General features: G+C 39.5%; 1 protein-coding gene across 2 annotated transcripts in view; it reads right to left on the reverse strand.

The window, feature by feature from the left end:
- Positions 1-12615, reverse strand: part of col6a4a (collagen, type VI, alpha 4a) — a 98853-nt gene that overhangs the window by 38681 nt on the left and 47557 nt on the right. For both annotated transcript variants that reach the window (XM_030158057.1, XM_030158056.1), the window contains exons 7-15: positions 11877-12497; positions 10907-11467; positions 8565-9122; positions 7391-7969; positions 4955-5542; positions 4414-4766; positions 3645-3723; positions 3373-3518; positions 631-723 (exon numbers count right to left, since the gene is read on the reverse strand). In XM_030158057.1, the coding sequence (XP_030013917.1) occupies positions 631-723; positions 3373-3518; positions 3645-3723; positions 4414-4766; positions 4955-5542; positions 7391-7969; positions 8565-9122; positions 10907-11467; positions 11877-12497 (3578 nt within the window). The remainder of the gene's footprint in view (positions 1-630; positions 724-3372; positions 3519-3644; positions 3724-4413; positions 4767-4954; positions 5543-7390; positions 7970-8564; positions 9123-10906; positions 11468-11876; positions 12498-12615) is intronic.

Consider the following 12615-nt stretch of genomic DNA (forward strand, 5'->3'; position numbering starts at 1 on the left):
AATTTATCATATATATAGAAGTAAAGTGTGTGTACTGAGCTTGCTTTTTATTGCTGCTAAACTGCATCTCATTGTATTTTGGACAATGACAATAACAATTTTATTCTTCGACTGTATATTGACATAAAAGCTGAAGCCAGAAAATCTCTGCATGTTTGTCTGAAAAATCATTAACAAATAATAATAATAACAATAATAACAATAATAATAATAATAATGTACCTCTTCTTTCGTTTTCATTTTTTGATATTGTGTTATACAGAAATGTCTAGAATTTCTAAAGAAGATAATAATAAATGCACAGGATTTATTTTATTTTACTGATTAGAAAGCTTTACCTTTAGATATACAGCTTTTTTTTTCCTTTTATGGAATTCATTCATCCCACTTTCACATTAATGTGACCTTTTTCCTTTATAAACCGTCACTTTGAACCTTCTGAAAACTCAGTATTTTCTTTGTAACTGGATCTGTTTAACTGTGACCCTGGAATGCATGACCAATGGGCCTTAAAGTGAATTATGTCATGAAACCTCCTCATGTGTCTGCATGTTCTCCGTCAGGACGTGCTCATTACTTTGGACAAAGTTTCTTGACTCATTCAGTTCAAGGCGTGTTTATCTTGTTCACCTTTGACCCCGGGAGGCCCCGAGAGCCGCGGATTCCTTCATGTCCTGAGCATTTACACATGACTCCACAGCACTCGCGGTCCGCCACGGCATCCTGTACAGAAAGAGACAAAGAATCAGTCTGAGACAATGTCAAGAAAGAGAGAGAGGTTTTTGTAGTCAAGTTGAAACACATGGTTCTGAACTGCAATGATGTACAACAGATGTGCGATTTATTTATGAATACAGATAAAATGAATTAAGACCACAATAGCTTTAACAGTAATTTTGGTAGTAAACTTGTAGAAATAAATCTATCAAGTTCATAAAGCAAGAAAAAAATAGATTAATGGTTAAAAAAAGGTATTTACTGAAAACCTGAAATATTAAATAAGATACGATGTATTTAAATACATTTACAAATACATTTTTTCAAACATGTACCAAAGAAGAATTTGTCCATATAAGAAATAAAGTAAGAAATAAAAATGAATAAAGGGTAGAGATATAAAAGTGACTCATGTAACTTATGATAAATGTTGACAAATAAAGCAGTTTTGGTGCCATAAGAAATTACTTTTGTTTTGTCTGAACTGCATGTATTTATCACTGAAACAGGTGCCATTTACTCATGTATTGGGACTAATTCTGTTAAATAACTCCATTTTACATACATTAATCATGTGATTCTATTAAAAGTCTCCGCCTTATCAAACATTTGCTCTAAACTGAGTTTTTATGGATTTTCGTGTTTTTCCTTTTGGCTAAAGTCTGTCCTTCAACCAGAATAATTAGCATATTTCCTTCGATCAGAGCATCCCTCAGGCTGAACTCTGCTTTTCATTCTGTGGACAGACACGTTAGGGCAGGAAACACTTCTCTACACAAATACATTTTTTTCTTCACACAGAAAAAACAATGAGCTGATGAAGAGGCTGAAGGAGTTTAGACTGAAGAAAGTCTGATTGGAACTAAATGTGACTTGCTGTGTTTACACCAATACAAATATTTTTATACAGGTGCATGCCCATGACCTTTATTTATAGTGCAAAAATAATGCACTGGCACACAAATCTCAGGTGGTAGATGCTTCACTGGTATGTGTTTTAGTTTACAAAGGCTTTCTTTACTAATGTCACATCTTTCTTACAGTAGAAACACGACACTAGTGTGATTGATGGTTTTCAGTTAAATCAGGTAAATCATACATACAGCATAATGGGATATGCTTTATCAAATAACAGCAGGTATCTGATTATGAGAAATCAGATTAACACCCTGGGATTTCTCCCTAAATACTCTTCATGCACGTATACCCATAATTCTGATTTATTTCATTTTCTTGCATCTGTGCATGAGTAAAAACAGAGAAATATAAGTGACACAGTCAAGACAAGGAGCCTGTTTACATGACCATAAAAATCCAATAACTGGGAATCATCAGATATTTGTAATAATCAGATCTGATGCATTTCCAACTGCATCTCTGTCTGGGCAGGGGCTTGCAATGCCTCTGACTGGAAGTCCCTACAGAGGGAAGTGAGGACAGCGGAAAAAAATCATTGGGACTTCACTTCCTCCCATCCAGAACACTGCTGTGAAACGCTGTCTGATCAGGGCTCAGAACATCATCAGAGACCCCTCCGACCCCCATCATGGACTGTTCTCGCTGCTGGCCTCAGGAAGGAGGTTCCATAGCCTTCGCAGCAGAGCAGCCAGGTTCAGAAACAGTTTCATTCCACATGCCATAAGACTGCTGAACTCAACATTATATCCCCCCTCATGAACACTGGTCTGTTCCAATGTGGAAGAGAACTGGGCAATATGCACTACTGAAAATTGTTTTTTTTTTTTTTTTTTTTAATCAGAGAACCACAGTTTTTATACTCACACATAGTTCTTTTTTATATTCATATTAATTTTATTTTCTAGATTCTATAGTTTTTATATGCATATTTATTCTATCTTGTATATAGTATCCTGTTTACATAGAGACTGTATTTATTGCTGCTGCCAGCTGAGCCAACAGCATCGAAATTTCATTTTTGTTGTAAAATCTGGAATGACAAAGTCTGTCAAAGTCTATGGTCATTTACGTGCACTTAAGAAATGTGATAATGGAAAACCCTGGTTTAGATACTTCAATCATTATCGGAGTATGTACGTACATAGTGATGGTAGACTCAAACTTCCTGTTATTGTCTTCCCCTCACGTTTGGCTATGTAACTTCAGTTTTCTATGATTTTAATTGTGTTTAAATGTGCACAGATCTAAAAGAACAAAATAAATTTGATTAACCTGTATAAATGCAATAAGACATCAGAGTACTGAGGAGAAATCCTGGTATGTTAATCTGATTTCTCATAATCAGATTACTGCTGTTATCTGATAAACCATATCAGATTATACTGTTTAAATGATCCCTTGAATGCTCTGATAACTCCACAAATCGGATAATGATCAGAGTATTAGTGTGGATGTAAACAAGTTCAATAATAGGAAGTTTGAGTCCACCATCTTTACGTATGTATGTACTCCTAAAAAAATCTGATAATGGACTGAAATGTTTAACCAGGGTTTTTCAATTATCGCATTTTTGATGTAAATGCATCAGATCACATCATTTAAAATATCTTATTACTCGTATTTATTAGATTTTTATGGTTATCTAAACAGACACACACTCTAGATCATTTGGAGATTAATTCACTGCTGTTGTTCTTTGCAGAGAAATGTGTAGATAAAGATTAATATCTGATTTACAATCTGTTTGAGGATGGTGCTGCCGACGCTGTGCATGCCGATGCTCAGAGGAAGTTTGTATCCAAATCCTCGTCCAAACTCCACCATCTGCAGCTGAACGGGGTCTCGAGCTCCTTCTAAGGCCACGATGAGAAGAGCGCTGACTCCTTAAGAAGAAACAACACAAAAAACCAAAACAACATGAGAGTGAGGCACGTTCATGTTCATGTTCTCTATAAACAGTCACATTTACAGACAGTTAACAATGTTTAAATGGTTCCTCGGGTTCGTACCAGACTTCCTCAGCAGGTCTGATTCCTGTTCCAGTCTCACCACATCTTCATCGAGTCCGTCTGAGAAAATCACCACAACCTGATGGAAACGTGTCAAACAAAACACCATTAATACAACACAGCTCTAGACTGAGTTTATGAGCTCCTCTAATTAGCTTCCTGCTTCATTTGATATCACATTAGTGCAGGTTGTGGTTTGGCTTCAAAGTAACTGAAACAACAACCAGAAGGATAAAACCACAACAGAAGGAGTGAGATTCTCCTGAACTCGCCAAACCTGTACCAAGTCAAAGTGAGACACCTGTCCTGCAGTCATCCATTTACAAACACTGGTTGATCTCAGGAGATACTACTGCTGTTGACAAGTAAAGCTGTTTAAGGAGTATTTTAAAAGCCTTCCAATGAAAGGCATGTTTTAAAGTGCTTGTGCTGCACTTTGTTGATACTTCATTTCAATTTGAATCATTTACAATGAAAGGCTGAGGTACATTCGATTTATTTGCTGATGACAGGAATTTAAAAAAAATATATAAAAGCAGTAATTTAGTTTCATTCATAGTGATTAAAATGTATGTTTACGACACATCCTTAAGATTAAGCTGTGATTTACTGAACTTAAATCTCTTTGAAATGGTCAATTTAGTCAAGATAATAAACCTGTATCTCAATCCAACTTGACCTTGAATAATGGGTGTTTTTTATATCAAGCCTTTCTTTTTCAGCATTTTGAGGTGTTACAAGAACAGAACTTTCTCAAACATGGACTCACCTTCACTCCTGTTCCAATCTCTCCGCTGAACTTTTCTTTAAAAGAGTTCAACATAGCACTGTTGAAGTACGTGGGCTCCGTCATCTGATGAGTCATGACTTTTGTCACCACTTCCTCACTGTATGGCTCGAAGTTTGTGTCATAAAGGGTGCGTCCGTCTCTACTGACCAACCTGAAACCCAGTTTGGTTTGGACCGCAGATGTGACGCAGCACAGACCTTGAACTGTGGACAAGTAGTGGGCGATCTCCGGCAGGAAGGTCTGGAGCTTGGTGTGACCGCTGACCAGCATCTGACCAGAAGATCCGCTTCTCCGAGAAATATCGAATCCCATGGCGATGCTAATGGTGCAGTCTGGGAAATTAAACATGTCTTTATATCTAGCAGCACAAAAACAGTTAAACACATAAGTTAAATTTGTAGATAAAAATACTGTCACAAAGAGGAAGCACCAACATCCACACACAGTTTCATCCAGCAGAAGGATCCTGATACCTGTAAATTCTAAAGACAGTAATGCAGTGTTTTTCTACTCAACTCACCTGACACTATGCCACTTGGTGGTATGGGTTTGGACTTGCAGATAGTGTTGACCACTTTCTTTTTGATCCTTTCCAAACTGCCAAAGTCCTGGACAGTGAACAGCCTCTCTGGTGTTCCAGTTATCTGTAGCAGCTCCAAGTCATGGACGTCGCCAATGCCGATGGCAAACACCTCAATCCTCATCTCCCTGAGGCGGTCGGCAGCGTCCTCCACGTCATCCTGCGACTCCCCATCTGTGATCAGGACCAGGTTCTGAGAGATCCCTTCAGACTTACGGCTGCCTCTCGATGCCTCAAAATATTCCCTGATGGAGTCCAGAGCAAGGCCAATGTTGGTGCCTCCTCCCACCTGCCTCATGCCCAGGATATGCTGCACCACCTGCTGCTCTGTAGTCAGCTGGTTCAGGTAAAATTCATTCTGGAAGGTGCTGCTGAACTGGGCCAGTCCAACCCGCACCAGGTCTGGACTGACTTGAAAGGAGCTCAACAGTTCTGTGGTGAAATTCTTCATGATTGTGTAGTCTGTCGGAGCGATGCTGCCGGACTGATCAATGAGGAAGACCAGGTCTGCTTTCTGTTTCTCACAAACTGCAAAAGCAACCACAAAAAGGGTTCCAACTGAGTCAGAATTTTCATGTATAAACCAATTTTCAATAACTGAGCTACAGTGTACTTCACATAAGCAGGATAATAAGTCAGACAAGTCAAAAAAAGTAAAAAAAAAAAAAATAATAATTTTAAAAAAACTACAGCTGCACCAGGCTGTTGGCTGAACATCTCTATTCAGTCCTGTTGGTGCAGTGTAGTTACATCAAGTTAAGTCCAGCTCATTTCTTAAAGTGGTCACCTTCTTGTTCATTGACACAATGGAATTTACATCAATTAACTCTATTTGAATTAAACTGTCACACATGCATCATTGGAAAAATTACCCACATTTCTTAAGATTTCTTAAGAGATTTTCAATTCAAACTGTCATAAAATTGGAATCCACTTAACTTTTAATTTACCTATGTGCACGTCATGTCACATATCATACCACCCACACAAGAATTTTAAAAAAGTCTGTACATTCACAGCTGATAGTCAAGAATATATGTTTTCAGGTTATTTTACATTGTGGCGTATGATTTACATAATCTCAATTATTAAAAAAAAAAAAAAAGCAATGCATATTTTTGAAGTGAAAAGAAAGTCGTTGTGTGTGAAACCTTGCAACAATTGGCTAAATATGGGGAAACATCTGCTACTGATGAAAAACACAGACGTTTCTCTTCTCTCTGGGACTTTCTGAATTGCATACATATGTATGTACACTGAACAAAAATATAAATGCACGACTTTTGTTTTTGCTCCTATTTTTCATGAGCTGAACGCAAAGATCTAAAACTTTTTCTATGTACACAAAAGGCCTATTTCTCTCAAATATTGTTCATAAATTTGTCTAAATCTGTGTTAGTGAGCACTTCTCCTTTGTCCTTTGCTGAGATAATCCATCCACCTCACAGGTGTGGCAAATCAAGATGCTGATTAGACAGCATGATTATTGCACAGGTGTGACTTAGGCTGGCCACAATAAAAGGCCACTCTAAAATGTGCACTTTTACTATATTGGGTGGTCCAGGGGGGTCAGAAAACCAGTCAGTATTTGGTGTGACCACCATTTTCCTCGCACAGTCTTCTTCATGAATTCTCTGAAACACCTTTGGAGATGGCTTATGGCAGAGAAATGAACATTCAATTCACAGGCAAAAGCTCTGGTGGAGATTCCTGAAGTCAGCATGCCAATTGCATATTCCCTCAAAACTTGTGACATCTGTGGTATTGTGCTGTGTGATAAAACTGCACATTTTAGAGTGGCTTTTTATTGTGGCCAGCCTAAGGCACACCTGTGCAAAAATCATGCTGTCTAATCAGCATCTTGATATGCCACACCTGTGAGGTGGATGGATTATCTCAGCAAAGAAGAAGTGTTCACTAACACAAATTTAGACAGATTTGTGAGCAATATTTGAGAGAAATAAACCTTGTGTGTACACAGAAAAAGTTTTAGATCTTTCAGTTCAGCTCATGAAAAATGGGAGCAAAAACAAAAGTCATGCATTTATATTTTTGTTCAGTATATTTCTAGACGTGAGGTGACTTAAAATTTGTGTGTTTTTTTCCATAAATATGACTGAAACCTTTGGTGCATGGAATTCAAGACAATAAATATGGGAAGTACAGTATTACTATGGATCTATCCAGTAATTTGGAGAACTCTCCATCATAACATAATCCAAAATGGGGTTTAACAACTATCACCATATATGAAAAGGGTTAATTGTGGTTTAATTTCCATAATTAACCAACCATGAAAGACATGCACATCCTAAGATAAGGAAACAATAACTAAAGTATAGGAAAAAAAAAAAAAAAAAAAGCCTTAATTCTTACCTGGTTTGGTGGAATTGCAGAGGACCTGCGTAATATTCTTATACAGAGTCTCGAGGGCGTCGAAGTTGTCGACGTAGAAGACTCTGGACTTTTCCTGTCCTGCCATGATCTCCAACTGTGTTAAATTGGCTCCTTCCACTCCGATACTGAACACACTGATTCCTTGGTCCCTCAGAGCATTGGATGGAACCTCCAGATTGTGACGATCTGTAGCATCTCCATCTGTGATAACCATGAGGATCTGAGGAATCTTCTGTGCTGCCCGGCCACCATGCTCCGGGTTAAAGAAGTCTAAAGAGTAGGCCAGTGCCTTTCCAGTGTAAGTGTCCCCAAAGGGTGATTTGAGCTCTGATATGGCTCTGAGGACTTCTCGTTTGGTGGTGTACTGGTTCAGGGTGAAGATGGAGTTGGCATCAGTGGAGTACAGGATGACTCCAAAGCGGGTCAGGTCCTTGCCCACAGTGGTCTGGTTCACCATGGACTCCATAAACTTCTGCATGCTTCTGAACTTTTTCAGGGTGATGCTGGTGGAGCCGTCAACCAGGAAGATAATGTCAGCTTTTTCTGTCTTCTTGCAGTCTGTGAAAAATCAAAACAGAGAGGAAAGACTTAATATTTCAATACATTTAAAACGGCATCACGCCTTCCAAGATCAGTGATAGCGTTATTTTTCCCACTTGTAAGTTAGCTATTGGGAACAGTACTTCACGCTCAACAAATAGAATTGGTGACTAAAACAAACCAGTCTTGCCAACAGTGAAAGGTAAAATTCCCAAAAGTTTGACTATATCACTTATATGTTGATTTTTTTTTTTGTTTTGCTCTAAATGTCACCTATACTCTTAGTTTACATTGTTTTGTATTGTCTTAATGGTGTTTCATAAACACCTGAAAAATTATAAAAATAAAACCCAGTGATGACCCTGGATGACCCTGTTTCTTGTAAAATCCCATAATGACCCAATGATAACCCCTAACAACCCATTTACAAGCCATAATGACCCATAAAGATCCATAATGACCCAGAACAACCAAAAACCACTCAAATCAATCCCTATCAAAGCAATTACAACCCAATATGACTCATAATTGACCCATAACTCAGCAACAACCACCTAGAACCCAACACCACCAATAAAAATCTTTAAAAGCTTAATGTGTCAGTGTATCTCACCTCTGTTTGGATCACAGATCTCTAAGGCCACATGGCTCTCTAGGTCCTTCAGAGCATCAAAGTCCCTTTCGGCATAAACCCGTTCAGGGGCTCCACTGATCTCCAGCAGCTGAGTGGTATTGGCATCTACCACTCCAATGGCATAGATCACGACTCCTTTGGCCCTGAGAGCAGCAGCCGGTCCTTTGACCTGGTCCTGGGCCTCACCGTCGGTGATCACCACCAGCGTCTGCCTCTGGTTAGGACGCCCTCCTCTGGCTGCGTCAAAGTACTGTGATATGAAGGTGATGGCCTCTCCAGTGTGTGTTCCTCCTCCAATCTGCTGCATGCTGTCAATGGCTCTGGACGTGTCCTCTTTGGTGTAGAGCTGGTTAAGAGGGAACGCCAACTGTTGGATGGTGCTGAACTGCAGGACACCAACATGAACTTCATCCCTTCCAACCACAGATTTACTGATGACAGACTTCATGAAATCCTTCATCTTCTGGTAGTCTTCTGGATAGATGCTTCCAGAGCTGTCAACCAGGAACATCAGATCTCCTGGGATATCTTTACAAGCTGTGGGCACGAAACAAGTAAAGGGTTACGTGTTGGTTAGGTTTTTCTCATATAAGAAATATACATCATGTTTTCTAAGTTTGTCAATTTTGTAGAAATTCTTTTTCTTTATTGCTTATTCTATATTTTGTATACATACTTATTTTAAAAAGCATGAGAGCTAAGGTTAAGCTGGAGTCAAATTTTTTTGTTTTTGTGCACAAATTTAACCAATAAAGCCATTATTCTGTCAACAAATGTTTCACCTCAGAACAAAAAAATAATTTTATTCACATCAAGGTAATTTTTTCCAACTTTTCACAATTAAATTGCAACATATTTAAACAACCATGGCGCATCTCATTTATAGTTTAATGGAAAATAAATGAATAAATACAATTTAAAAAAAAAAAAGCCTGATTATCACTAAGCCATTAGTCTTTCCGTGCTAACGCAACAGAATCACTTCCCTCATGGTGAAAACTCGGAGGATGACTTCATCACAAACAGTCCCTTTGTTTACATACCAAACCGATACCTCATTCGGGTCTTTTCGGAAATTTTGTCGTGAAGTGCATTGTGGGAATTGAGTTCCATGCAGCCGCAGCAGCAACAAACATGGAGACAACAAGCAATGAAACCATGTCCACTACTGGGTCAGAGGAAATGGAAGGAATCACTGTAAGTCAATTGTCATCTTATAATACGGGATGTGTGATTATGAAAAACAATACTTAGACATCAGTTTCATGGCATTTTCAGAACATGTCATTGTGTAGGCTTATCATACACATACTGTAAGGAGAGAGTGAGTGGTGAGGGCCTGGTTATACTTTGTATGCTTGTAAGGTGTGTATGATAAGCCTACACAATGACATATTCTGAAAATGCCAAGAAACTGATGTCTAAGTATTATTTTTCACGATCACACACATCATATTATAAGATGACAATTGACTTACAGTGATTCCGTCCATTTCTTTTGACCTGGTAGCGGACACAGTTTCATTGCTTTTTGCCTCCAGCACTCCTAGTTTTTGGGGCATTTCATCCAGGGCCAGGGTTACGTTACGTGTTAGGGTTAGGGGTTAGGGTTAGAGGATAACTGGATTATAACACTGTGCCGACACAAGAACCCACATCAAACACGGAAAAACAATAGGAGTCCCTGTTGTCTCCATGTTTGTTGCTGCTGTGGCTGCATGGAACTCCCATTCCCACAATCCACTTCACAACAAAATTTCCGAAAAGGCGCAAGTGACAAATGGGTTTGGTATGTAAACAAATGGACTGCTTGTGATGGAGTCATCATCGAAGTTGTTCACCATGAGGTAAGTGATTCAGGTGCGTAAGAACGGAAAGACTTATGGATAAGTGATAATTAGGCTATCGCTGAGGTTTTACAAATTTGAAGAAAAATTAAAGGCGCAAGCGGCATTGAAAGGCCCTCACCACGGGCACATCCAGTAGAAGTATGTCCATCGTTCAGCAGGTGGCAAAACGCACGTGCATGCACCCCCCATTACACAGTGCTACACCAACAGATGAATTCCACAGGAAACACTGACTGTATCCAATGGTTCAATAAATCAATCATTAAAGAATATGACATGCTCTTTTCATTAAGTATATAAACAATATTGAGCTTTTATTCTTATAGACTGTATTGAAAAAGAAATTCAGGTTCTCAAGAAAATCGCCGCTTATCAATTAATCGTTAATCGATTGATTAGGTCAACTAACTAATGATTAATGAATTAATCAAAAATTTGCATCCCTAATCCCAGTATCTTTGCGTTTCTTACCATCTGAGGAGCAGATGTCTGTGATGATGTTATCTTTGATAGGCTTCAGGGCATCAAAGTTATTGACAAAGAAGGTCCTCTTGGGGTCTCCAGCGATCTCCCTCAGTTCGTCCTGATCTGCATTTTTCACCCCAATGGCGTAGACTATAACACCCTGTGACCTCAGTTTCTGAGCAGGAATGATGACCTCATCTGAGGACTTTCCGTCTGTGATGACCACCAGGTATTCTGCAACTTTGTGCCCACGGGAAGTGGCTGCTCTGTCAAAATGTGGACCCATGAACTCTAGAGCTTTCCCGGTCTCCGTCCCACCGCCGACCTGTTTGATCTCCAACACTGCTTTCTCCAGAGCTTTAACATCCGTGTATGCTGTCAGATCAAACTCCAGGTTCGGATCATCTGCATATTTAGCAACTCCGAGGCGGACGTGATCCGGTCCAATACGGAATGTGTGAAGAAACTCAATGATAAACTTCTTCATGTCCTGGAAGTCTGAAGGGTAAATGCTGCCTGAGTGGTCGATCAGGAAAAAGATATCTGCTTCGTCTGTCTGGACGCAGCCTGGAATGGAAAAACACTGCATTAGCTCTATGTTTCTGTATTGAATTAAAGGTTCTGAAAAACTACACTACCTTTATGTTACTAAAGTCCTCCTCAAACTAGAACAACTAGCATACTTCAAGTTCATTTTATGATGTAAACCAAAGTAAAGGTCAAATATAATCCACAAGTATACTTATTTTAAGGTATACTATTATTGTCCTTGTGGTGTACTTATACCATTTCAAAACTCCTTGGACTAAATTGGTCCACTTTATATAAAAATAACTTTTTATATCACCATCTACTTGCCCAATTTGTTGAAATTTTCTGTCCTCGTGTACTGAAGTATTTTGTGAAACAAGGACCTTTGGTTTTAGTCTGTGTCTGTTATCGAAACATAAATTGCTTCATCTGTAAATACTAAGACCTTCTTTAATGCCGGTTCTCCTTGTGCTGACTGTGATTGCTTCGCGGAAGATGTTGTGGCACAGAGTTTTCTGTAAATTTTGCTCCACAGACTTCAGCTTGGTGAAACTGTCGACCACAAACACATGTTTATTGGCTGGATGCGATGCCATCTCCACCAGCTCCTTCCTGTTGGCATTCTGCACTCCTAAAGCATAGACGGTCACTCCAGCTCGTCTCAGACTGGCAGCTGCATCAGTCACATTGTCTTGTGATTCTCCGTCTGTGATCACTATTGCCACCTGTTGGACACCCTTGTCCATGCGGCTGCCTCGGGCCTTGGTGAAGACGTTGTCTCTGGTGTAGTTCAGGGCGGCTCCAGTGTTGGTGCCTCCTCCATGGTACGGCAGGATCTTGATGAACCTCAGCAGGTCGGCCTTGTCGCTGAAAGTGTTGAGGTACACCTGTGCCTTGGCTTGAGTGTTGTACATCACAATACCGACCCGAACTCGGGTCGGACTCACCTCCAGACCACTGACAATGGAATGCAGGAAGGTACGAACCAGCTGGAAGTTTGGTGTTCCGATACTTCCTGACTCGTCAACAATGAACACGATGTCTGCCAGTTTGGCTGCTTTGCAATCTGTGAAAAGTCACCCACAAATCATTTATTACATTTACAAATTCATCGTTCGCCATTAAGAAACACACATAGAACACAGTGATTGGCAGAAAGAGAAGACTTTCTTCAGTTCTGTCTG

The sequence above is a fragment of the Sphaeramia orbicularis genome, chromosome 16 (assembly GCF_902148855.1).
Source record: "Sphaeramia orbicularis chromosome 16, fSphaOr1.1, whole genome shotgun sequence".
Taxonomy (NCBI): domain Eukaryota; kingdom Metazoa; phylum Chordata; class Actinopteri; order Kurtiformes; family Apogonidae; genus Sphaeramia; species Sphaeramia orbicularis.